Source organism: Glycine max, chromosome 4 (genome assembly GCF_000004515.6).
Source record: "Glycine max cultivar Williams 82 chromosome 4, Glycine_max_v4.0, whole genome shotgun sequence".
NCBI classification, from domain to species: domain Eukaryota; kingdom Viridiplantae; phylum Streptophyta; class Magnoliopsida; order Fabales; family Fabaceae; genus Glycine; species Glycine max.
This window is the reverse complement of record NC_016091.4, coordinates 2788665-2816612: the sequence shown is the minus strand read 5'-3', so window position 1 is coordinate 2816612 and position 27948 is coordinate 2788665. Positions and strand designations below refer to the sequence as shown.

At 34.2% G+C, this 27948-nt stretch overlaps 4 protein-coding genes and 2 pseudogenes across 6 annotated transcripts; all 6 read left to right on the top strand.

Moving 5' to 3' along the window:
• Nucleotides 1–659: 659 nt before the first annotated feature.
• LOC100804354 (probable transcription factor KAN4) lies at nt 660–4259 on the top strand. Of its 2 annotated transcripts, XM_014774446.3 has the most exons (7): nt 660–812; nt 1025–1557; nt 1891–1967; nt 2200–2239; nt 2770–2881; nt 3507–3606; nt 3739–4259. In XM_014774446.3, exons 2-7 carry the CDS (start codon nt 1044–1046, stop codon nt 3889–3891), a joined length of 996 nt encoding a protein of 331 aa, XP_014629932.1. In that variant the 5' UTR covers nt 660–812; nt 1025–1043; the 3' UTR covers nt 3892–4259. The 2 variants fall into 2 exon arrangements, with proteins under 2 accessions (XP_014629932.1, XP_003523587.2); XM_003523539.5 differs by having other exon boundaries at nt 679–1557.
• A 1497-nt stretch (nt 4260–5756) lies between these two features.
• LOC100811993 (xanthotoxin 5-hydroxylase CYP82C4) lies at nt 5757–8026 on the top strand. Its single transcript, XM_003523840.5, has 2 exons — nt 5757–6873; nt 7169–8026. The coding sequence occupies exons 1-2, from the start codon at nt 5917–5919 to the stop codon at nt 7790–7792; spliced, it is 1581 nt and encodes a 526-aa protein (XP_003523888.1). The 5' UTR covers nt 5757–5916; the 3' UTR covers nt 7793–8026.
• Nucleotides 8027–8979: 953 nt separating this feature from the next.
• LOC100810391 (cytochrome P450 CYP82D47) lies at nt 8980–10981 on the top strand. Its single transcript, XM_003523838.5, has 2 exons — nt 8980–10055; nt 10236–10981. The coding sequence occupies exons 1-2, from the start codon at nt 9111–9113 to the stop codon at nt 10869–10871; spliced, it is 1581 nt and encodes a 526-aa protein (XP_003523886.1). The 5' UTR covers nt 8980–9110; the 3' UTR covers nt 10872–10981.
• Nucleotides 10982–12056: 1075 nt separating this feature from the next.
• On the top strand, nt 12057–13993 carry LOC100803826 (cytochrome P450 CYP82D47-like; annotated as a pseudogene).
• An 820-nt stretch (nt 13994–14813) lies between these two features.
• LOC112997629 (cytochrome P450 82A4-like) lies at nt 14814–15328 on the top strand (annotated as a pseudogene).
• A 6384-nt stretch (nt 15329–21712) lies between these two features.
• LOC100809858 (wall-associated receptor kinase-like 14) lies at nt 21713–27875 on the top strand. Of its 2 annotated transcripts, none has more exons than XM_003523837.5 (4): nt 21713–22886; nt 25707–25781; nt 25946–26531; nt 26798–27875. In XM_003523837.5, exons 1-4 carry the CDS (start codon nt 22121–22123, stop codon nt 27507–27509), a joined length of 2139 nt encoding a protein of 712 aa, XP_003523885.1. In that variant the 5' UTR covers nt 21713–22120; the 3' UTR covers nt 27510–27875. The 2 variants fall into 2 exon arrangements, with proteins under 2 accessions (XP_003523885.1, XP_006578002.1); XM_006577939.4 differs by having other exon boundaries at nt 21714–22886; nt 25707–25778.
• Nucleotides 27876–27948: the final 73 nt, after the last annotated feature.

The following is a 27948-nucleotide window of genomic DNA, read 5'->3' as shown; positions in this document are numbered from 1 at the left end:
ATGATGAAATGAGAATATTCCAATTAAAGAAAATAGTATTAAAAAAAGATAAATTAAACCTTCATATTGAAGCAGAAAGAGCCGGGAATTTTAAAAGGTCGTCGCGATCCATCAACATTACAGGGAGACTCCAATTCCCATTCCAATATCTTCCCTTGAATAGTACTCATTTTGTTCTTCTCCAATTCCAATCATTCCAGACAAAACCTCCATTATATCGCCCCAACCTCATTACGTAAAAAGAGAAGAAAAAAACATTTTACCTGCATTGCACGTACCTGCTTCCCTCTTTCTCGATCTCTACACATAGTCCTCTGACTAGTCCATTAAAGATAAAAACTGGTCTCTGCAACATTAATATACTTTCGTGACCGCTTTAATTAAAGATAAATATTAACCAATATGTTTAGGATATTGGTTAAAAAATTTAAAATAAAAATATTTTTATTAGAGATTAAAAATTGCGTTGCAAATAATCATTTTTATGTTTTTATATAATTTATACAATAAATATTCATTTTAATTTTTTAACTAATACCTAAGGTACTTTTTAGTGATATCCTTAATTAAAACTTTAAGTGTCTTCCTTCATCGTTAGATAGTGGGATGCTACTTAAATTAAAGGCTATATAACCTCCTCACCAAATCATAAGCCAGTCATGACAAAAACACATCCATATATATATAAGATAAAACACTAGCTTTTTATTTAAGGACTACTAGTATCCTCTACAAAAACATAATTCAATTCGAACTAGATAGAATCCCTATATCTAATACAGTTGCATCTCGAAACCACTAACCCTGCGAAAGTGAGTGTTTCTCTAGCTTTCTTTTTAATCAGCTCTTTCAATCATTCATTTCATTTTCTTTTTCATAAATCGCTCAGCTCCACCTACTTTCCATGTCTTACTATATTTGCTTGACTATGTCATATCCACACCCTTGATTAAACTCTCATTCTTTTCCTCTCTTATGTATATTGTACCACCGAATGCACTGGTCACTTCTGTAACTGATCCAGATCTCTAGCTACAATCCCCATGTACACTACTTCGCATACAGAAATGCCAACCTTTGCACCCTTGCCAGAGCCAGATCTCTCCTTAAACATAAGCCCACCCTTCACTTCAGATTCTGACGCCAAAAAAGTGGAAATAAGCTGCAACGGATTATTAACATTAACTACAAAAACGCTTTACAACGATATGTGCTCAACCTCGGATTCTGGTAGCAGTGGAAGCGATTTAAGCCACGAAAATGGTTTTTTCGGCCACACGGACACTGCCTACAACCTTGGCCATCATGAACCGACATTGAGCTTAGGCATCGAAACGACAAATTCGAATCCTTATCCTGTCCAACAAGGAGCACTCTCGAGAAACAACTTCAGTCACTTCCACAACTACCAACCTCACAGCAATACTCTGGATTTCAAGCGAAATGCTAGAGTCATTCATGGCGTGAAAAGAAACGCCAGAGCTCCTAGAATGCGATGGACTACGACCCTCCATGCTCATTTTGTTCATGCGGTTCAGCTTCTTGGTGGTCATGAAAGTAAATCAATTCAAGATTCTAAACGTACTTGCATGCTATGATTAACGAGGTTTTAAATTGTGGTCGCAGTCGTACTTTCTTCCTGAACCTTTACATATTATAGAAAATTGTAGACAAGTGTGACCGGTGCAGTCTCAGTTGTGGTGGCTATAGGGTTGTGGAGATTTCAAAAACCATGGTGTCCTGGTGGAAATTGCTGTTGCGGACCAGTTTTTAAAACCTTGATGATGATTCGTTTGATCATTAGTTTCTCCATTGTTTCATTACGAAAGTTTGATATCGTTAATTAGTTTTGGATGTTTACCTAATTTTGAGTTGTTTTGTCGGTCGCAGGGGCAACTCCGAAGTCAGTGTTAGAGTTGATGAATGTTAAAGATCTAACTCTATCTCACGTGAAGAGTCACTTGCAGGTGGGGTTACTGTTTGTATCTCTCTGCATTCTCCCTAGACTTTCTTTCGAGTTAATTAATGATTTTCCTTTCTTATTTTCTGAGTTGAGAAAATAAACAATAAAGTTCCTTAGTTAGTGCCTCCATTAGTGGGGGAAGATAGAACAAAGACTAAGGACAAAGGGGTATCTAGATGGTAATCTTAGCGTTGTGGACTTTTCTTCTCATTTTATTTCATGGGGTGTTCATGCAGATGTATAGAACAGTGAAGAGCTCTGACAAAGGCAGCGCAGGTAGTTGGATGTTCCCTCTCAAGGACCCCATTATCGTTTCTTCTATTATTGTTATTCTCTTTGTTTGAAATCCTTGGTGATTCGAGTGTGGCAGAAGTTCTATGATTTGCTCTAGTACCGTTTTGCATTAAATATAAAAGAAATTATATTCTTATAATTTTTTTTTTCCAACCATTTTTGTTTTATAAAAGAGTTGCTACGATACCCTTAAAAGTCTAAGGGTTTTGGAACTGAACCAATAAATAAATAAGTTCGAACACACACTAGAAGAAAGAAATTAAAGAAGAGTTTTTTTAATAATTGTACTACAATTTCTCTTTTTTGTAATTAAGAGAAATTGGAGAAAATGAAATTATATGAGATATATAATTAAAAGGAAAGGAAAAAAAATGTAAAAAAGTGCGTGTCCTGTAAGAATAGAATATGTAAAAAATTGGTTGGGTAAGACTAACTTTTAAATCTACAAGTGAATTATTAAGCTGGTGTCTTAAATCAAAAGCAATATGATTCTATCGGTGGTGAAATTGCAGGATATGGGCAGACAGGTATAGGGTTGAGCCAAAAGCCAGGAATTGTCGATCTGTATGGAGTCTTAGCTTGTGAGAGAGCCAATTTGCCACAGCCGCTGCTAAAATCCCAAAGGTATTGATTTCATTCCTTACCTCTTATCTCCTAGAATTTAAGTTTCTTTCTGTGTAGATATTCTTTGCTCTTAATTTTCTCGGCTAAATTTAAGCGAACATAATTTCTTTTTTGCTGAGAATGTAAACACAAACAATATTAGGATATTGTAGTGACTTTCACCTAATCGTTATATTAATTAATTGGCTCTTTAGCTCTGATCTTAAGTTGCCACCACAATGATTACGTTCAATTTTAGCTTAATTAGTAAAACTGAGATTACCAGCATCACGAGCTTAGCTTCTCTCATAAGTAACGCTGATTAGATATATGTGCTTACACTTGCCTTTTTCCTTTCCCGTTCTTGATACATACTACTTTAATTTTCACATCTCCAAGTTCTTTGGTAAATTGAAACATTTGGATGTCGACAGTTAATTACCATCGAAAGCCAATATTCACATACAGATAAAAAATGCTATAATGATTCGTATTTATTTCGAACTTTGGACTCTCAGTATTTTGCTTTGCCTCTATATAGTTTGCTAAAATAAGCTTAACTATTTCGTTCGTTGCTTTATAACAAATTTACGTACCTTCTTTAGTTCTTTACGTTCTAATTTCTTCACTTAATTTTTACACTCAGGGCGTCATGGCAATCATCAATAGAGACAAATTCAATAAATTATACACAGAACCCCATAATCAATTCGATGTATTCTCATCTCAAAGGAAACCAAACCATGGTAAGTTGGAACCCATATATAGACTCAAACACGGCTTACAATTACATTGGTCTCGGTGCAGTTTGCATGTACTATATATATCTTTGAAATAGTTACCATAATTATATTGGTGTAATAATAATATTTAAACAGGTGGGTGGACAGCATTATGAATGTCTGTCAAATTGCATGAAGGAGAAATTGGATTCTTGCTCTTTGTCACGTTCCGATATGACGCTTGACCTAGAATTTACCCTTGGAAGGTCCACTAGTTGCAAACAGACCACGCTGAATCAAGAGAATTAACTCTTCTCAACATATTGTAACCCTTTTTCTTTGTCACTTAAGCACTCCTCCTACATTATATGGAGGAAGAGAGCAACTATATATTCGTATGAATGATTTTTTATCCATGATATATATATATATTTATATATTTATTAGTTTTGTCTAACTATAAAAAGAGATGTGAGAAGAGGATAAATCTTTGCTAGGAAACATTGGCTTCTGTCCAAAGAATTCAGAATATGTCTTTGAAGTCATTTTCAGTGCAAAGAATAGAAGAAATTAAATATAATTGCTCTTTCAGATAATGGACCATATGTTGTAATTGTTCAGAAGAGGACCCATGTTGAACAGGCCAGGTGGGTCAAGATTTATGCGAGACTATCATGACATCATTCATTCTCAGATCATATTTCATATTTGTATCCAAGAGATTTGTGATTTTTTAAAAGCCATAAAATTGTTTTTTTTTTATCACAATGTTCAGCATTTTGATTTCCGATTTTCGTCGGAATTTATTTGGTTTGAAATAACATACTTGTTAAAAATTAACGTATAAATCAAATAAAAAAATTCTCAACGAATTTTTTTTTTGAATAATACATATATCTTATTATTTAAAACATTTCGTGAACATATCTTATTTCTTTTTATCAAATCACAAATCCTATCAAACATATATATTTCTCTCTTGGTGTTCAAATGGATGTTAGGAGTCTTTATGTAATATTTTTCTTGTTTTTTTAATGCCTCAAAAAATTGGTTAAATAGAATACATCAAAGTTTTGCTTTTTTAAGTTAAACTTGTCAATTGAGACGCTGAAGAAAAAAAATCTTTAAGATAAACTTGTGGATTGAGACGGAGATGTACAATTTAATTACCACTATCTTTTATACAATTTAATTAAGTACGCTTTTTAAGATGTAATTATATGAGTTGAAAATACCCTACATAAATATTAAGGCTACATTTAGATAAAAGTTGAGAACGTATTTTTAAGGAATTTAATGTACATTTCTGAATTTCATACACAAAGAAAAAATTCTTAAAAAAAGTACTTTAATCTCATAAAAAATATCCAAACATTGACTAACTGAATTGCCGTGATTCATTCTCTAGGAGTGACATGGATACTGAATCAATTCTTAATCCAAACACACATTTTTTATGTTAGACTAAATGGTTGACTAATCGATGATTTTGTATATTATCTGACCTCGTTGTGGTCATGACATCATCTTATTGTTTACTCCGTATCTATTTCTAGCGTTGAATTTTTGGAGCTCTGCAATATTTGCCAATATTATGATTTGTGATGATATTATAATAACATGAGCGAGTCAGCAATTAAGCATGAAGCAGCCGTGCTTTATGATCGTCAAACTCGATGATGATATTGGGAGGGTAAATAAATTAGACTACTTGTACCAATGATTTTCATGCGGAAATGGTATTTTTCATCCCTGTTCAACATTAATTATATTTTGTTTGGTATGCCATTTTAAGATGGAATGGAGAGATTAGATGGATAAAATCTATTTCTTGTTTTGTTTTGGGTGACATATAATTTTAGTGATACCAAACAAAACCAAAAAGTTGAGAAACAGATGCCAAGTCAAGTTGCCTCAATATCATGTTAATTTTGCTTATAAGCATGCATATTTGTTTTCTCTGCCATACACTATCATTGATTCCCCTGTATACAACACCATTAAACCTCTGCCATCACTTGAACCATCAATAAATGTAAGGGGAAGAAATAAAATAATTACATATGAGGTAGTGGCAGATGTTAGCGTAAAAAGTATATAAAAAATAATTAGATATGAGGAAGTGGCATGAATAATGTTGTTTGCAACTTTAGTAGTTTGAACTTTGAAATACTAAGATATCAGGGACAAAAAATTTGGAGCGAGTGTAAGGTGAAGGCTGACCTGAAACCATTGTTAAAGACACGGCATGCTTCATGCTAGTAAATTCAGTACGATTTTTGTATTATAAATTGATCGAGCGCCATCTCCGTTCTGTGCAATCTGCTCTGAACCATGGATTCCTCTTTGCAATTAACTATCATAGCCATATTGGTGTCCTTGTTAGTGTTTCTCTGGCACACTAAGAGAAATAGAGGAGGTAGCAAGAACAAGAGTAAAGAGGCTCCTATCCCAGCTGGTGCATGGCCACTAATTGGTCACCTCCACCTTCTGGGTGGCGATGATCAACTTCTCTACCGAACACTTGGAACAATGGCTGACCAATATGGACCAGCATTCAACATCTGGCTCGGCACTCGCCGCGCATTTGTGGTGAGTAGCTGGGAAGTGGCAAAAGAATGTTTCACATCCAATGACAAGGCACTTGCCTCACGCCCCACTACGGTTGCCGCAAAGCACATGGGCTACAACTACGCTGTGTTTGGTTTTGCTCCTTATAGTCCCTTCTGGCGCGAGATGAGAAAGATTGCAACTCTTGAACTTCTCTCCAACCGCAGGCTCGAAATGCTCAAACATGTGATGGTGTCCGAACTCAACATGGTGATGAGGGATTTGTACAACTCTTGGGTCCAAAATAGGTCTCGGCCTGTGCTGGTTGAACTGAACCGCTGGTTGGAGGATTTGACTCTGAACATGGTGGTTAGAATGGTGGCGGGGAAACGCTACTTTGGTGCCTCGGCTAGCTGTGATAATGATGATGAAGCGAGGAGGTGCCAGAAGGCTATTAATCAGTTTTTTCATCTGATTGGGATTTTTGTGGTTTCGGACGCTCTTCCGTTTTTGCGTTGGTTCGATGTGCAGGGGCATGAGAGGGCAATGAAGAAGACTGCCAAGGAGTTGGATGCCATACTTGAAGGGTGGCTAAAGGAGCACCGTGAGCAAAGAGTTGATGGTGAAATTAAGGCAGAGGGTGAACAGGATTTCATTGATATCATGCTGTCGCTTCAGAAGGGTGGTCACCTATCAAATTTCCAATATGATTCGGATACCAGCATCAAATCCACATGCCTGGTATGTCCTAATTTATTAGCTTTATGTTGCCTTATTTTACTTGAGCCATGTCTATCAGATTTATAAAGCTTAACTTTTTGTGAAAATCACCAAAAAATTGTCAAGTTATTCTGCCACCTAGCTCAACTCTTGGTAAATACCTATAAATTCATAAAGTTCTAACAAAAGGGGTTTTACAATTGAAAAGCTTTGTAAGCTAGAAACTAAACCAAAATGGGACTAACTCATTGTAACAGTACTTTTCCACTGTATTTTGATTATTATACTATTCATGTTTTTTGTTGAACTTGGGCAGGCTCTTATACTTGGTGGAAGTGATACCACAGCTGGCACGGTTACTTGGGCCATCTCATTACTGCTCAACAATCGCCAAGCATTAAAAAAGGCGCAAGAAGAATTGGACCTGAATGTTGGCATGGAACGGCAAGTTGAGGAGTCAGATATTAGAAACCTTGCATATGTTCAAGCAATTATCAAGGAAACCTTGCGGCTATACCCAGCTGGTCCCCTCCTAGGACCAAGAGAGGCCCAAGAAGATTGCAATGTTGCTGGCTACCATGTCCCTGCTGGGACCCGCTTGGTGGTTAACCTGTGGAAGATTCATAGGGATCCAAGGGTGTGGCAGGAGCCTTCTGCTTTTAGACCCGAGAGATTTCTCACAAGTGATGCTGTTGATGTGAGAGGCCAAAACTTTGAACTCATTCCCTTTGGCTCTGGTAGAAGGTCATGTCCTGGCATGTCCTTTGCACTCCAAGTTCTTCACTTGACACTGGCTCGTCTGCTTCATGCATTTGAATTCGCTACCCCATCAGATCAACCAGTTGACATGACTGAGAGCCCTGGTTTGACAATTCCTAAGGCAACTCCTTTGGAGGTTCTTCTTACTCCACGCCTTCCAGCCAAATTATATGCCTGCTAAAACATATAGTATGTAGCTGCATCTTCTATTGAGAGTGGAATTGATAAATTCCAGTTGTTTGATGTAAGGCCACGATGCCGTTAATTACAATGAAAAGACAGTGTTATATGACATGGTTATATCTGGAAAAGAAAATGTCTTTAATTTTAATTTCAACGTACATGAAAATTATAATTGTATGTTAAGATATGGACCATAACATATGATTTAATGGACAAAATTTTCTTTAAAAAATATAATTACTCAATGGTAACAATAATCATATAGTAACAAGTGACGAGTCACCTGTAAAAGTTTCTTTTAACTTCATGACTCTAATTTATAATTGTTAACTAGCCACTATATGATTACTCAACATTTTCTCGTTCTCTGTTACTCCTCGAATCCCATAAGAAAATATCCGAGAATGAGAGAGATTAAAAAAATTTGGAGTAAGAAGTTTCTTATACAAATAATTATTTCTTGAATTTTGGCTTGATTTGATTCGATATAAATTCTAATACATTACTTTTATTTATAGCAGTGACGTCTCCTAAAACAATGGTTAAGAGTTTGTCAATATACTTAATTTAATGGTTACAAATTTTTCTTTACTAGAGTGAAAGATCAAAATAATTAGATATAAATATAACTTTATATATGTTGTATAAGACATAAATGATAAAAATTATATTTTCTTACTTTTACTTAATAATATTAATAAAGTGAAATTACTTTTAACTTCTGACGTTTTAAATTTTATTTAATTTAAAAAACTATGATGATTTTCTGATAACATGACATGCATGTTAACCTATTATATCATCAAATAATATGAAATTATTTCAACTTATAATAAGTGATAAATTGAGTGTAAATTTAAAATATACAGTGATGTTAAATAAGATTATCTCTCGGAGAATATACTTATGCCGCTACCAAAAATAGAATGTTAACATATAATAATGCATTTTAACTTATAAATAAGTTATCATAAATATTATAATCATACAATAAAATTTAACTTTTTAATAACATTTTTTTTTCTTTCTTTCTCTCCTTATCACATTTTTTTTCTTTCTTTCTCTCCTTATCACATTTTTTTTTTCTCTCAATTCTCTCTTTTATGATATTAATTTTCTTTATTTGTGAAAAGTTACGCATCTCAATATATAAGTATCTAGCCACCAGTACAACACTTTGATTTCACTATTTTTTCAGACTTTTCTTACACACATGTTTGACTCTTATTTTATTTTTTTTTCCATTCTATGTACCTGCAAGTCAATACCGGGCTGCATATCTACCATTTTTTCTAAATAGAATTTCTCAAACTGTCATGGGTCTCACGATTCAGTACCTGGAGGCATCAGTTGCCGCAATTATTGGCATAATCTTAGTTTCTTACTTCATCAAAAGGGCTACAGCAGGTTCTGCCCGCAAGCCACCGGCAGCAGGCGGTGGCTGGCCTTTGATCGGTCATCTTCACCTCTTAGGTGGTTCCACTCAGCCACCTTACATAACCTTAGGATCCTTGGCAGACAAGTATGGCCCAATATTCAGCATGAGAATTGGTGTGCATCATGCTGTTGTGGTGAGCTCTTGGGAGTTAGCAAAAGAGTGTTTCACCACTCTTGACGTCGTTATCTCTTCTCGTCCAAAATTCACCGCTGCAAAAATCTTGGGATACAACTATGCTAATTTTGGGTTCACCCCTTACGGAGACTTCTGGCGTGTGATGCGCAAGATAGCTGCTTCAGAGTTGCTTTCCACTGCCCGCTTTGAACTTCTTCAACGTATCAGAGACTCCGAGATGCAGATCTCGTTGAAAGAATTATACAGAACATGGGTGGACAAAAGAGGCGTGTCAGATGATTTGTTGGTGGAGATGAAGCAGTGGTTTGGAGACGTGAATCTGAACGTCATTCTCAGGATGATTTCGGGGAAGCGATACTCCGCTAAAAGTGAAGATGATCTGCAACAAGTAAGGAGAATTCGGAGGGTTTTCAGAGAGTTCTTTCGGTTGACAGGGTTGTTTGTGGTTGGGGACGCAATTCCCTTTCTTGGGTGGCTTGATTTGGGAGGGGAAGTGAAGGAGATGAAAAAGACGGCTATAGAAATGGATAACATCGTTTCTGAATGGCTAGAAGAACATAAGCAGCAGATAACAGATTCAGGTGACACCAAAACAGAACAAGACTTCATTGATGTCTTGCTCTTCGTCCTTAAAGGCGTCGACCTTGCCGGTTATGATTTTGACACTGTCATTAAAGCCACATGCACGGTACGCAGCACTATATATTTAACTCTCATTTCAATTCTCCTCTTTAGCTTTATTATATATTTTCAGTATAAGCTTAGGCATCTAAATATTGTTAAGATAGAGAACACAGTCCTTAACAGAAATGTATACTACTAAAAAATTGAAACTGTTGATAGCATAGTTGCTTGTTGCTTATTGCAGATGCTGATTGCCGGAGCAACTGATACTACTGCAGTTACCATGACATGGGCACTGTCATTGTTGCTGAATAATCACCATGCTTTGAAGAAAGTAAAAGATGAATTGGATGAGCACGTGGGCAAAGAAAGATTAGTGAATGAATCTGACATTAACAAATTAGTTTACCTTCAAGCTGTGGTTAAAGAGACACTGCGATTGTATCCAGCTGGGCCATTCTCGGGTCCGCGTGAATTTACAGAAAACTGTACTTTAGGTGGTTACAAAATAGAAGCAGGTACTCGATTTATGTTGAATATTTGGAAATTGCATAGAGATCCTCGTGTATGGTCAAATCCATTAGAGTTTCAGCCAGAAAGGTTCTTGAACACCCATAAGAATGTTGATGTGAAGGGTCAGCATTTTGAGCTCCTTCCCTTTGGTGGTGGAAGAAGATCGTGCCCTGGCATATCATTTGGCCTTCAAATGTCACACTTGGCATTAGCTTCTTTTTTGCAGGCATTTGAAATCACAACTCCATCCAATGCTCAAGTTGATATGAGCGCCACATTTGGACTCACAAATATGAAAACTACCCCGCTTGAGGTTTTAGTCAGACCCGTTTTATCACATCAGCTACTCTTTGTCGATGAAGCTTAGCAAAATCCATCACACTAACCAGTGTGTACCCTATTTATTATAACAAGCAAGACCTGTGTACTTTCACCTCTCCCATCAAGAATGAATTAGTGCGTGTTTTGAACTACTTATCAACCCGTGGTAGTAGCATGGATCATCATAGGATTTCGGAGTAATATTCAGTTAAGTTGTGCAAAACGTTATTGAATTTGTTGTGTTAACTCTTTTAGTTAGTTTCAAATATTAGGAATTCTATTTCCTTAAAAATTTCCTTGCTTTGTTTTTTCTAGTTTTTTCCTCTCACGCTATCCTTAAAAAAATAGAGTAAAATATGTTTTTTTATCTTATAAATATGAAAATATTTCAAATTTATTCCTATAAAATTTCTAATACATTTTTCGTTGTTATGTGAATTATTTTTTTTACATCGATTATACGAAGAACTGATATAAAAAAGTTACATTTTACATTGATTATATAAATAAATGATATCAAAAGTCATCATTGTAGGTTTAAATTTACTTGAACCTATCACATTTTACATCTATATGCATAATTATCATAAAAAAATATTTCATTTATATTATTTATATGCATAACTAATGTAAAAAGTCATCATCATAGGTTTGAAATTACCTAAACCTAGGTCTGGGCAAAAAAATGATATATTTTCAAAATTACCTAAATTTACGTCTAGGCCAAAAAATTATACATTTTAATTTTGTGAGGACAAAAAATGTACTAAAAATTTTACGGAGATTAATTTCAAATAAATATCTATATTTATGAAGACAAAAAATATATTTTAACCAAAAATAATTATGTTCAAAATATATAGTGTAGTATGTTGTTAAATGTACCCAGTTGATGCCCTATAACAAAATATAGTATGCTACTAACCAATATTACCATTTCCATAATAGTAAATTACATTAGTGTTTAAACACACATTTCTTATCATTCTTTAAAACTTATAAAAATGTTTTTTAATGTTTAAGAAAATTACATACATTTTTTCTCAATTTTTAAAATCTACATAAATCTCTCTAAATAATGTTCAAACATTTGCCAGAAACAAATTATATGTGTTACATGTGACATTTAATGAGTCTTTTTTTTTCAAAAATGTCTTCTTCCTATTCTTCAAGTGTGATACAATTTTGATAAAAAAAAATAGGTGACAAAAAATTCAAATTTAACTGTCATATAAACCTATAAGTCAAATGAACATCATCATGAGCAACAAAATCATTAAATCAAATCCCAATTCAACAAATTCATAAGTCAAATGAACAATTATAACTTTCAGGGCTCACTTAGCGCCCTGGAGTCGCTTAGTGGAAAGATTCCACTTAACGTGAGATGGCGTTTAAGTGAAAAACAAAAAAAAATGAGCGGTTCATATTTTTAAGAGAAGAAGACCTAGAGCTCACAAAAAGAGAGAAAAGTACCCCTTGGGAGCCATTACCTACCTCCACATCCATCTTCCTTTCCATACACTTTCATTCCTTTTTGTATAGATAAGCCTTAGAGGCTAAACCATCCCACTATTGGAAGTTTTTCACCAAACTTCCTTGATGTAATGACTTTTAACATCTATGTAATGTTATTTCCAGTTTGATTGTATCTTTTTGTGCTTAATTTCATGTATTTGGTTTGATCACCCACATATATGTTATGTATAGGGTTTAGGCATTGGTTCAGAGACGTGAACGTGAACGTCATTCTGAGGATGATTGCTGGGAAGCGATACTCCACCGGAAGTGACGATGATCTGCAACAAGTAAGGAGAATTCGTAGGGTTCTTCCGTTTCATGGGGTTGTTTGTGGTTGGGGACGCGATTTCTGCTCTTGGATGGCTTGATTTGGGAGGTGAAGTGAAGGAAATGAAAAAAACTGCTATAGAAATGGATAGCATTGTTTCTGAATGGTTAGAACAACATCGCCACAAACGAGATTCAGGGGACACTGAAACAGAGCAAGACTTCATTGATGTCTTGTTGTCTGTCCTCAATGGCGTCGAACTTGCCGGTTATGATGTTGACACTGTCATAAAAGGAACCTGCACGGTACGCAGCACAATACATTCATTCCCATCTCCATTCCCTCTTTGATTTATTATTGAAATTAATATATATGTTATACTTATACCCTCCCCTGACCGTTAGCTTTATTATATATTTTTGGGATAAGCTTAGCTAGTTTTATTCACCTTCTATTTACCTATTGATATGATAGAGGACAATTCTTACTTTCCAAGAAGGGGCTACTCAAAAATTGAAACTGTTAATAATATTGTTGCATTTTGCAGACACTAATTGCTGGAGCAATTGATACTACTACAGTTACCATGACATGGGCACTCTCTTTATTGCTAAATAATGGTGATGCTTTGAAGAAAGTACAAGATGAACTTGATGAGCACGTGGGCAGGGAAAGATTAGTGAATGAATTAGACATTAATAAATTAGTTTACCTTCAAGCAGTGGTTAAAGAGACGTTGCGATTGTATCCAACTAGGCCAGTCTCAGGTCCGCGTGAATTCACAAAAGAATTGTACATTAGGTGGCTACAATATCCAAGCAGGTACACGATTTATTTTGAACATTTGTGAACTGCACAGGGATCCTCGTATATGGTCAAATCCTTTAGAATTTCAGCCAGAGAGGTTCTTGAGCACCCACAAGGATATGGATGTGAAGGGTCAAGATTTTGAGCTCCTTTCCTTTGGTGGTGGAAGAAGGTCATGCCCTGGCATATCCTTTGGCCTTCAAATGACACACTTGGCTTTAATCAAACATGAAAACTACTTCTCTTGAAGTTTTAATCAAACCCACTTTATCACATCAGCTACTCTTTGTGGATGAAGTTTAGAAAAATCCACTGCATTAACCAATGTCTACCCTACTTAAGTAACGAGCAAGGCTTATGTGCTTTTACCTTCCCAGCATGAACGAATTAGTGCGTGTTTTGAACTAGTTATGAACCCATGGATAGCACGGGATTGTTAGCATTGAGAGTAATATTGAGCTTCAGTCAAGTTGCTACGTCGTTAATGAATCTGTTGTGAAAACTGTTTTAATTGATTGTAAAGATCAAGTTGTGTGACAAAACATAGTTGAATCTCATTCCTCAAACAACAATTTACTTTCTTTGTTTTTCAATTAGTGTACTTGTCGATGGCCTATATAACCAACATTGACATTATGCATATATACATTTTGCTTTCTAGTAACATTTCTTTTAAAACTCAGAAATATATCACATATAAAAGCCAATTAAATTAATTACATACATTACGGATCGGAGTATATAATAATGAGGCTAACGAATATAATTCATTTGAAGATTGGTAAGAAAATCTTGTTACCAATTCTATAAATCAATGATAATATATGATTTAATATTCTCTTTTTAAACACTTCGTTAACACTCATAATAATTTCATTTATATTTTTTTTTCTATCTTATCATATTATTTATAATACCTACATTTATAGGCTCTCTTTATCTCTCTAGGTGGGAAAGAGATTCTCTCAAGTAAGAAAAAATTGTGTGGTATACTAAATGGATGGATAGTAACAATATATACTTATATAATATACTTCTATGAAGGGGTATACTTGATAGGTAAATCTAATTACATTTATCTTGTGTTTGGATTAGAAATTTTTAAATTTTAGGAATTTTGAAATATTTAAAATTTGAATTGTTTTGATTTTATGTTTTTCATTTTTCAAATGTTTTGTTTGGATAAATTAATTCAAATTTTTTTAATTTTAAATTATTTGTTTGGATAGAACCATTCAATTTTCTCCATATATAAAATTTCAATTTTATATTTTAAATAAATAAAATTTTAATATTAAACTTTATGAAAAACGAACACAATCTGTCATCAACAATCGTGGAATCTTAGATAAGACTGTCTGTGAATTAGACACACATATTGGAACTGAAAAGATGGTAGAGGTATCAGATTTGAAGAAGCTAGAGTATCTCCAATCTGTCATCAAGCAAACATTGCGCTTGTACCAAGTTGGGCCACTTAGTATGCCACACGAGTCCATGCAAGACTGCACTTTGGGTGGATATCATGTGCCAAGTGGCACTCGTCTCTTGACTAACATTTTTCAAAACTCCAACGAGATCCATTATTATATTCCAATCCTTTAGAGTTTTGTCCGGAGAGATTCCTGACAACCCACAAGGACATAGACATTAAAGGTCAACATTTTGAGTTGATTCAATTTGGTGCAGGTAGAAGAATGTGTCCAGGACTCTCATTCGGTCTTCAAATTATGCAACTAACACCAGCTACTCTATTGCATGGGTTTGATATTGTAAGCCATGATGGAAAACCCACCGATATGCTTGAACAAATTGGGCTAACCAACATCAAAGCCTCTCCACTCCAAGTCATTCTTACACCACGTCTCTCTACTTATATTTATGATGATGAAATTGAAATGATTTAAGATAAGGCAGAGTATTAGGGTGACCTATCATGTATGGACAATAAACATTAAACTTACTCCACTCAAAGGTGTCACAAAATCACTTTTGTGAATGTGTATATTTTGAAGCTTGGGAGTTTTTAATTGCTAAATTAATGAATAAAACCTTTGACATTAAAGGTAGGTTTGGTTTAAGGGAATGAATTTTAAATGTAATTGAATTGAAGTGTTTTAAGAGTGAAAGTTGTAAGATGATTGTTTCTTTGGGATGAATATGTGATGTAATTTTTTTAAAAATTATGGGTCCCATGGTGTGAAAGTGGGGTGCAACTTTCACACCCAAAATGAGATGAAAGAGAGTCCATTGCATTGGTCCAAAAAAAGTGACATCCTTCTATAATTGTTCGATAAACATTTTGAGCTCTATACAATTAGTTATCATATTTACATCATTGATTATGTAAGTTATTGAAACTTTTGAATTAGATAGAATTGGTCTAGAATTGTCACTGTAATTAGTTATGCTTATAGCATAGTCGATTAGGTATGGTATTGGATTGAAACATTTTATTATCAGAGTTAACTACATAATTGATTTATCTTGTTTGCATAATTAGTTGTATATTCACTGAATTGTTCAAAAATTGAATAGAATTACTCTAATTCTTAGATTTACAACATAATAAGTTAGCATAATTGATTGTGTGCATAATTATAAAAAAAAAATTGTCACCTTACAAGTAAGAAACTTGTCTAATTAGTGGAGGTAAAAGGGATATTTGCTCTATCTCTATTTCTTAACCTTTTTTATATTCTTTATCTACTACTTTAATTCAAAATTTTCATTTCTTTAATCTCAATCAAATAATTTCACTTTTTACTTTTTTTTCCTTCTCTTTTCATTCATTTTTATATTTCACATTTTATTTATTTTTATTTCTCTTTACCAAATATCGCGTAAAGTACTTAGGATTGGAATTATATGCATCTCCTATGTATAATTTCAAGACTGTATTATTTATGTTTACTCAACGCACCATATATCAGAGTTCTTAAAGGTGATATCACGTATGTACTCAATGCATCATATATTTATAGAAATAGTATTACCTTATTATTACAGATATAGATTATGCATAAACAGATAAGATCAAGTTGTGTACACGTAGGTACCTAACGGGGTAATTAGATTCACAAATTTTAATAAGAAATAAGAAACTGCATGGAATCGGATTCTTATGAAAGGTAGAAGTGATGCGTGAAGGTGAAGCGTACAAACTTGGTACAGTGGAAAACAAGGTTCGAAGGCCAAGAAAGCCCAAAACCACAACCACCATAGCACCCAGGTACTGTACTGATGCCTGATTCTCCATCGTTGTCGGTGTCAACCAAGGACACCTCGAATGTCGCATCCCACCGTCCTTTTAATTTAACTATATATTTTTTTACTTAACAATAAAATAATAAATAAACAAATGGTGTCCCAAACGAGATATTCCTGTAACCACATTTGCTATTGCTACATATACAAGTACCCTCGGTTCCACCCCCAGCACAATACTCTGAATCAGTTTTTAGTATTCACACTCCTTCATCATTAAAGATGTCTTCCCATTCCAAGACGGTAAAAGCGCAAAGTCCAGTGTCAAACGGCGAACAAGTCGAAATTGGCATCTCGGAGGAAGACCAATTAGAAGAGTTGGAGAAGAAAGATTCATTGTCTGTGACTAGCCAATTGTGCATAAAACCAATTCGGAACTCAGAGAAACTGGATAAGGAAATGGTTCTGCGGCGAATTCGTCATCGGAAGCGGATGAATAAGGTGCGATCTGCAGTGGGAGCCTTCCTATTCTCCACCAGCACAGCCGATGCATCTGCTCAGGGAAAGAAGTGGGTCGATGATGCATTTGCTGCCTTGTAAATTACTATTATAATCTTTCCTTTCTAAACTAAATGTAACAATATTTCTTAGTTCTTCGCTTCGCTTTTGGCCTTAATTAGTGTTATCTATGTATTATTGGGAAATTGTAATAACCTTATGCTACCCTCTTAGTTTCTGGCTTTCTGCTAGTTCACTCCTAATATTGGATGTTGTACTAAGAAAGCTTCTTTATGTTAATTTTCATTTTCATTCAATATAAACTTTATTTTTTGTTTTAGCCCAAAAAATAAAAAATAAAATTATATTATTCTTATAATATTTTTTTCAATATTATTTTTTATTATGTCTACCGTGTTAACCTTTTCATTTTGCACAATTTTTCTTTATATGCACGTTTTTTCTACTAAATTTATGAATAAATGCAATTTCTCTTTAACAAATTGTTACAACAGTCACACGACATGCAGGAATCGATACCTTGGGCCTGCATATTTTTCCTTTTTAAACCAAAACCCATTTTGCGTATGAGATCCAAATCTTATGATTCTACACAACTTAATTGGGCATTGATATCTTATGGGCCTTTTCTTCTTGTAATAACGACTAGGAAAGTAAGAATAGAATAAAAGGAGTTCTTATTGATCCCAACATCATCGTTATTTCCATAGAATTATATTTCCTTTGTGGTGTACGGGTGCAAACAAAATCTGAAAAATAGAACCATGATTCCGTTTCAAATTTTATAAGCTATAACATGTTTCCCTCTTATATTTTGTTTGTATCCTTGCACTATAATGGAAACATGATTTGGCGTGTAAAATTATGATTCCCTTTTAGATTTTGCATACAATATCATATTTTCATTATATATTTTTTTGTTTAGAAAAACAAGACAAAAGCATGATTCAACATGTAAAGTACAAAACAATTCCATTTAATATTTTGTATTCAGAATCATGTTTTCAATGTGTATTTGTTGAGGTGTGGGGAAGGTGAAGGGGAGGAAGGAGCGTGTGGTGAGCTTGAACTAGGAGATAAAATGATCTTTTTCATGAGTTTAAAAAGTTGATAATGGTCAATAGCAATTCTTATTGAAGCTAATAACAACTCCTTAGAGCAAAACATAAGTAGTGAAGAAAACTCGCCATTGTACTTACCTGGGTGGACCAAAGAAAACCAAGTAAAATTAGACTAGGCTTGTTTGATATGGTGTCTAGCATAAGAAAGGAAAACTCATTTCGTACTGTGTGAAAGTTACACAGATCGGTTGGATATATTAATTTTAAATTAGATGGATGAAATTGTTTTTTTTTTTTTGCTTTCTTCATTCATCTTTATTAATTTACCCTCACCTTTCATCTCTTTTTTCTTATCTCCTTCTTTATCACTGTTGTCGTCTATGATGCCCCTCCTTCTTGTTCAACCACCACATTCTCGTTGCTCCCAAACACCAATTCCGTGTTCCCTCACCAACACAATCATACCCCACAACACAAAACAAGGATCATAACAAAAAAAATAACAAATTTGAATCCGACCACAAAAATCAAAGACATCCATAAATTTGCACATCTAGATCTTCTCTACCATCAATAGACACCTTGGTGAAAATTCTCCGTTAGAATTCTATATCCAAGATTTGCTTTTCTTTTTTAGATCTGAAATTGTTGGTGCTTGAGTATTAAGAAAATGTGTGTCGTTAATGGAACAAGATCTCGATTTTTTTTTATTTCAACTTCAACATACCGACATGCAATTTTTTGATATGGGTTTCAACATACTCACTTGCGTTTTTTTATTTGGGTTTCAACATACCCATATGCATTTGTTTGTGGGTTGATTGTCAGAGAGGGGGATGAACACAATTTGGGAAAAGGAGAAAAAATGAAAAAAAAAAGTAAAATAGTAGGTGTTGGAAATCGCTTGGGTGCAACACACTATGTCGAAAATCAACAAAAGAGGGAGCATTCCCAGATGACTTGGTCGAAGTGGAAGATGAACTGTGGAAGAGACCATTCTTGGTGATAGCTGAAATCACAAGTTTAGGTTTAGGATAAGAGACAAAGTGGGAAAAAAATTTAAAAAAAACTAAAAAAAGAAAAAATAAACTCATACGATACAAAACAAGTTTTAATTTTAGACACATCATCGTCCTTCCTTTTTGATTTAATATAGATTGTTAAACCAAGTAAATGAAAACCAAATTTGGAACCATTTGAATTACAAAACTACCATAATCCAAAATTTTTGAAGGAATTAATTTTGAAACGGTAAAAAAATTGATTTATATAAATTTTCTTTTATTACGTTGCATTCAATCACAAATTGAAAAATCATTACAAAATAATTAACCATTATAATTAATATTTGCAAATTTTAATATTTTTAATGATGTGTTAAACACATTGAATAGCGCGCAGTATGAAATAATTTGTACAATTTTTTTGTCCCAATTAAGTTCTAATTGTATTACTTCTCAGTTGGAAGGCTTGCCGGAATTTTTTGCCGACAAGAATTCAACTTCAAACTCGAGGTATTCACTGCCTTGCTATTTGTTTATTTTGTGAACAAAATTTGGAAAACTCTTTCTATTATTTTTTCACATGTACTGGTAGTATGCTGATATGGGAACAAGCTGGATTATGGAATTTGATTGAACCATTCTTAGATGTGGCAGAATCCTTCTCGGACTTGGTCTTTAAAGTTGCCACTAATGTTAATTCCTAAATGCAAGGAGGGTAGCTATGATGTTATGGAGTATGTGGAAAAGAAGGAATATTAAACTCTTGGATGCAATTGAAGAAGCACCAGAAGCTTTAGCTCGAGCCAATTCAGTACTTCAAGACTGGATTTCAGCCCAAAATACACGTCCAAGGTTTTAGGTACAGATCCCAACTAATCCAACTGTTTCTCTATGGAGTAAACCAGCGTAGGGGATTGTCAAATGTAACATTGATGCTGCTTTTTCCATGACAGAGGGCAAACGAGGTTTGGTTGTTGTTTGAGGGATTATCAAGGCAACTTTAGACAGATCTTTACTGGTTGGGTTGATTCATTTATGGAGGTTCAGGAGGGTGAGGCCTATGCAATACTTTCAGCTTTGAGATGGATGGAAGATAAGCCTTATCAGGCAGTGATTTCGAGTCAGGCTGCAAAGGTTTGGTGGATCAATTGGCTAATTGCAGAATTAACATCTCCGAATGTGGTATCTTGCTGAAATATATTAGCCAAATACATCATGTACATCCAGCATTTAGTTGTAAAGTTTGTGGGAAGAGGAGCAAATACTGTGGCTCATAGTTTATCACGTCATCCATTAGAGAATCATCCTAATAAATTTACTTTTTATGATGTTCCTATATGCATTCAAACTTTCATATCAAAGGAAATGAGTTGATTCTCTATTGTAAAAAAAGTTCTGAGTGTATTCTATTGTAATAAACCAGGCTTAAGCTCGATCCATATAGTGACTTTCCTATGCCCAAATGTAAGGTAAACCCTTAATCAGTAATATTGATCAAGGTAATCGCCAATAACAAAAAAACTAACCTACGTCATGAAGAATAAATTAAAATATGATATAAATGCACACAAGTAGCCATGAATCCTATGCGAGAAAATCTAATTCATCTATAACATCTATATATATCACTAATGTTATTGTAACATGTAAGCTTTTAATACACATTATCACTCTTGTATAACTTTTAGTAACTTAAGTGTCAATGTCTTTACAGATATTCACTCATATTTTGTGGCATCTCTATTGTACCAGAGTATCAATCAACCCCAGTAGAAGAAAATCCAAACTCTGATTCATTCAAACACGTCAATAAAATAATCTACCTCAGATAGACTATCTATATCCATATCAAACAAATCAAATAACAATTGTAAGAAAATCTTATATTATTAATATATTTCAATTAAATTCATGTTTAATTCTAATACTAATCTTACGGAAAACACTCATGTGAAATGAAATAAAAGAAAAAGCTGCTGAAATTTTATCTATACATAAAAAATTAATCAAAACTGGTTGTCACGATATGTGTTGTTAATTGTTATCTTTTTGAAAGGAAGTGCCCCATGTCAGCATTGGGGAAAAAGCAAGTTATTTTAATTATAATTTATAGTTTTTCATCAATTTGATTGAAATCACGAAATGTTAATTATCTTTAAACAAAAAGTCCTATCCAAAGACTTTTCATAATCAGAATTTATTTAAAAATATTTTTTAAGAACTATTTTAAAAGCTGTGTATATTTTAAATGCCTAAAGTGTAATTTAACGAAAAGAAAAAGTATTTATATTTTCATTAAAAAAATGAAAACCAGTTGCTCAAAATTATAAGCAAGTCAAACTAAATATGTTAAAATTGTTCACAAGTAATTTCTAAGATACTTAAGTTATCTTTCAAGACAGTTTACAACTGCCCAAAAAATATAGTATAGTATAAGGAAATTCATGTCAACAGAAGTGTTTGCTTCATTTTTCTTTCATCTTGGATCCATCATCCCTACGTACTCTTCCCCGTCTCAAACGTTGACTGGACCACCAGTGAGCAAGCAGCACCAGCAGTTCAGTACCCACAAGATTATTCAAAACATCATGTTGTTGGAAACGGTTTTATTACAATATATATTTTAATGTCATTATTACGCTCTTCTCCTATCCATTAAACAATTGTCTCTCGAATGTGAAAAGAAGACAAAGAAAGAAATAGGCGTGGAAACAACAAACCCTCCACCCCTTTAGTCAAGTCTTCTCAACCAATTCCATTTTTTTCCTCCATACGTTTTCCCAATCAATACCCACTCCTCCTATCTACAAAATCGCATGCACTTTCCCATCCTCATTCTCCACACAAAAATTCTTGCATCAAACACATATTTCTATCTTTTTCCACTTTCGTTAAAACATTCTCCGCTATGATCACTAAACAAAAACAAGAACAACTTCTCTTGTTCCTGATCTTAGTTTTGGGGAAAATAGCATTTTTCATTATTCCAACAACGAATGGCCAAGTGAACCACCACCGCCAGTGCCGCCAAACATGCGGTTCCTCCAAACCCGTCCCTTACCCATTCGGATTCTCCTCCGGCTGCGCAATCCGCCTGAACTGCACCGCCGGCGTGGCCTCCGTCGGAGAATTCCCGGTCAAAGTCAACACAGACAGCTTGATCGTGAGCATCGAAGCCCAATGCAATCGCTCATTCGATAGCTTCCACCATCTGTTCAGCCACAAATATGCACCCACTTCGCGAAACGTGATCCTCTTAGACAACTGCACCGCTACGCCTTTACCCTGCTCCATTCCGGAGACTCTGGTGCGGACCCACTTCGAATCCGTGGGCTGTGGCAACGCCTCCGGCACCGGCGAATTGAGCTGCTACTTCGAGAAAATAACCAACGGATTCATGGATCAGAGAATGTTGGATGAAATCCGGTGCAAGTACTTTATGTCGTCCCTTTCAGTGCCAGATATCAAAAACATTTCGGGTACTGCGCCTTTGTCTTTGGGTGTAAATGTAATCGAACTTGGATGGTGGCTTCAGGGAGATCGATGTTTATGTTCTGATCACGCCAATTGTACCACGCTTCAGTCGCCGGTGGACAGAAAACCAGGGTTCCGGTGTCGCTGCCGTGACGGGTTCGTCGGCGATGGGTTTTTGGTCGGAACTGGTTGCCAGAAAGGTTAGTTCTTTTTTTCATCCCCGTTTGTTTTGGATTGACTTTCTTGCACAATGATTTCCATGTTGGCTTGTTCATTTAGCTTTTATCTGTTAGATTAGACATCATGATTCATGATTCATCATTCAACCTTCTTCAGTTGTTCTCTACTCATCAAGTCGTGTTCATAAGCCAAATAATGACAACATTTTATCCCTTTTTTTTTGGATCATGACTTGAATAATACTAAGGAGCAGAGGTACTACTTTAGTAATTAGTAGTATTCACGATAAAGTTAAAGCTTCACCTCCAATAAATAAATAATGCTGAGGTTTAATTTAAGCTTAACGTTTTTCTTTGTTTGCTTTGAATTCTTGCACAAACTTAAGTAATTTAAATCCCGCATATTACTCTGATGATGATTGCTGACATAAGGTGATCACGGACTTTTAGTTCTGTTTATTGGAAATAATTCCGTGATGAAAATGATTTGTTTTATACATTATTAAGTAGCCAGCCACAATCATACACACATATATACGATAAAAAAAAAAATCATGTTTCTTTCTAATTCAAAATTCTCTTAGTTTTGTTGTGTGCTGTGTCTGTCTATATCTACATATATATCTCGCATTAGACATAAATGGAAGAATTTAACTAAAACGATAAACCGAATTATTATAATAATATAGTAAAAAATACATAGATATAAAATAATGTGCGAATGAGTATGGAAAGATGCCATCAATCAATTGATAAAGGAAGCAAGAGTAGGACCCGGCAGCAACCAATATATTGGACCTGAAACATGCGTGTCAATTAATTTATTGGAGCAGCCATGATTACGGGGAATTTAAGTCAACCAGACTAATCATTTAGCCAAGTGGTCAAATTTTCTTTCCATAATTTGCTCCGTGAGTGGCTTTTCATTTTGTTTATATTTCTCCCCTTTTTGTCTATATATGTGAAAATTAATTGGAACTTGGAAGAGTTCGATGCCCACAAGAAAAGGAAGTTTCACCTAAAATTCTCTATTTTTTTAAATAGGTTAGTTGTAATTCTTTATAATAATAAATCCAAAATTTTATTAATTAAGCTGACAAGTCACAATTAATACTGCAAAAAAACTAAACGAAGACAGTTCTAAAGAAGATACAAAGACGGTTGAACAGTCTTTATAGTTAAAGTCATTGAAAGTCTTAACGAGGGTTTCATAAAAAGGTTTAAATTTGGAATAATTTTGTCTTCTTAACATTTTATAAAATTAAATATATTTAATATCTTATATTATAAATTTTTTTTATATTTTTAAACTAATAAGTAAAAAATTAATAATAAAATGTGATAAAAAGGGAAAAATTACTTCTTTCTTTGTTGAAAAAATTTATCATTTATATATGTTTAAAATCAAGCTTAAATACTTATGCTAAGAAAAATGTATAAATATTAAAACTATTCATTAGTTTATGCTCTTAAATAAATTATTCAAATCCTCACTTATTAACCTATTTCTTTGTAATTAAATATTTTAAAAAATATATTTATAGCTGTTAATTAAAATCAATTAATCAGATAATAATTAATTTCAAATTTTATTATACACATATTTAACTTTCATCATAATTTTAACTATTCATTGTTTTCCTGTAAAAAAAACTATTGATATTTTAGTTAATAGATTTAAGTAATTTCATTCTTCAAAATATACTCTCACTCTACAGGAACTGCATCGTTACAACTATGGTTGTTTAAGAGTTCCGAAAATTAATCTCTGCTGTGTGACCAGAGAGTCCAGTAAACATGCAATTGAATTTTGAAAAATGTTTCAATAACAACCTTGAATTCTCTACAACTTAAAAAAAAGAGATAATTTAATTTATAAAGATAAAAAAATTATTGATTGAATATTTTAAAAAATTTATTATCAAAATATAATCACTTTTAAAAAATTTATTACTCCAATTCTCCCTCTTTTTCTTTTCTTCCTTCTCTTAAAATTTGTAAATAAAGAATGAAGATAGAGACATCCGCCTAACCTGTAAGTCTGGATTTGAAGTTTGAGTTTGACATCAACAATGCAGAGATAGATTTGCCAATTATTTTGCATGCAATCCTGAGATATTAGCAGGATCAAGAAAAAAATTATAGGGTTCCGAATGTTTATATTTTTCCTTGACATCAACAATGCAGAGATAGATTTGCCAATTATTTTGCATGCAATCCTGAGATATTAGCAGGATCAAGAAAAAAATTATAGGGTTCCAAATGTTCATATTTTTCCCTAACTTCCTATTTTATATGCCATATATTCTATTATATTTTATGTATCATAGATTCATAGTTATTACTACTTTTTCCTTCTTTTTTTTTTCTTTTTTCTATCTCTCTTTCCTTTATATATATCCTCTTGGATATCAAATCAACATTTGCCGAAACTAACTGTACATCATGATGAAGAATGAGAGGAAATAAAAGGAAAAAGTAAATAAAGAAAGAAACCGATTTTTTTCCTCATTTGAATATGAAAAGAAAGTAGATAATGCTATCTTTTTTTCAAGTGATATTTAAAAAAAAATGTGATATATATATATATATATATATATATATATATATATATATATATATATATTAGTTTATTTTAATGTACTAATAATGAGCACATGTCGGGTCAGTCTTTAAAATCAATTGTATGATGTACATACTCATTGCAGTTACCTTGCTGATTTCAAAACTCTATTTTCGATGTTAACTCAATGGATTTTAACATTTAGTTCACTCTAGTTTTTAACATTAATTGTTGGCTTACTAATCGTTTCATGTGATTTTTGTGCTTGTATCCCACAGCCTCGTCATGCAACCCAGCGAAGTACATGTCTGGTCGATGTGGAGGAACAACGAGATTCATAGTCTTAATTGGTGGTAACTTGTGCTTATTTCATGTTTCCAAAACCGTTTAAGATTAGGAATTATCATCAACCACTATCTTATTGCTCTTCAACGTTCACTTTGATTAGCTTCAGATGCAAATTAACCAGTAATATATAGTTACTCATTGGCGAACATTGCGGAAACTTAATTTACAGGGTTTGTTATTGGCGTTTCACTGATGGTTACTTTGGGTTCACTATGTTGTTTCTACCGCCGACGCTCCAAATTGAGAGTGACAAAGAGCACGAAAAGGCGTTTAACCGAAGCCACTGGCAACAATAGTGTTCCTATCTATCCCTACAAAGACATTGAGAAAGCCACGAATAGTTTCTCAGAGAAGCAACGGCTTGGAACTGGAGCATACGGGACTGTTTATGCTGGGAAACTCTACAACGATGAATGGGTTGCCATCAAAAGGATAAAACACAGAGACACTGACAGTATTGAGCAAGTAATGAACGAGATCAAGCTCCTTTCTTCAGTGAGCCACACCAATTTAGTTCGTTTGTTGGGTTGCTCCATTGAATACGGAGAACAAATCCTAGTGTACGAGTTCATGCCCAATGGAACACGGAGTCAGCATTTGCAGAAGGAGAGAGGGAGTGGTCTTCCTTGGCCAGTTCGACTCACGATTGCCACTGAAACTGCACAAGCCATAGCACATCTTCATTCAGCCATTTGTCCCCCCATTTACCACAGGGACATCAAGTCCAGTAACATACTCTTGGACTACAATTTCAGGTACGAGTAATGATATATATATGTATATATATATGATCACTTTATTGGCATCTCTCATTTCTTAGAAACCATAATGTATCCATGGTCCCAACCATTCTTCACACAATATATAATTCAGATTTTCAATTTACAAGAAATAGTTAATAATTTTTCATAATTGCTTTTATATCTCTACTTGACATATCATGTTACCTAGCTATCAAATCTATCTTTTTCTCTCTGTGTGTATATTAGCTCAAGGTGTTCATGGATCGTTTTTGTTTCAGGTCCAAAGTTGCAGATTTTGGTCTTTCTAGACTTGGGATGACCGAAATATCCCACATTTCGACAGCCCCACAAGGAACCCCCGGCTACGTTGATCCACAGTACCATCAAGACTTTCACCTCTCTGACAAGAGCGACGTGTATAGCTTGGGTGTTGTTCTTGTTGAGATCATAACGGGACAGAAAGTGGTGGACTTTTCACGCCCACATAACGAAGTGAACCTGGCTTCTCTTGCTGCGGATAGGATCGGGAAAGGGCTTTTAAATGAGATTATAGACCCATTCCTTGAAGCCGAAGCAAGAAGTGACGCATGGACTCTTTCCTCCATACACAAGGTGGCTGAGCTTGCATTCAGATGCCTTGCGTTCCATAGGGACATGAGGCCTTCGATGACAGAAGTGGCTTCAGAGTTAGAGCAACTTAGTTTGAGTAGGTGGACAACAATGGGAGACAACAATTGTGCAACCTCAACGGAATTGTCCTCTTGCTCTTCCTCCTCAAATGAAAGTGAGAAACCACTAAGCACCGGAATGAAGAATGCTGGAGGGGCAAAGGGTAAAGGCCACCTCAAGCTCCAAACTGGGCCTGTTCATTTAATGTCATTACAAAGGCCCAATAGTAACTCACCGGTCTCGGTGCAAGACCAAGAGCTGTGGTTGAGTGAGCAGAGTTCTCCTTCATCGAATAGTTTTCCAAGCAAGTCATTTGATTGATCAGCCAAGACAGCTCTTTGTTTTTATCGAATAGTTTGTTTGTAAATCATTTGAATTACCTCGAAGGAGGCAAACAAACAAACATGAATTCATTTCTCACTAAGGTGGCTTTGAAGGACATGCATTTGCACAGGGATAGCATCTTTTGTGTTATGAAGTCACATTTTAGGAGAAATATAGTTTATGGAAAAAATTAACCAAATCCATGAGACAAATGTTAAGAACTAGGAATTACCTTAGGTTATGTTTAGATTAACGGTAAAGAGTGGAATGGAGGAAAATGGAAAAGTTATTCTGTTGTTTATATAATTTGTAAAAATGACATTGAAGAAGATAAAACTTAATCCATTCCATTTCATTATTTAATCTTGTTTTTGTCCTCCTAGATTTAGGATGGTGCTAGATGGAGTTCTAAATTGTAAAATGACTATTCGGACTT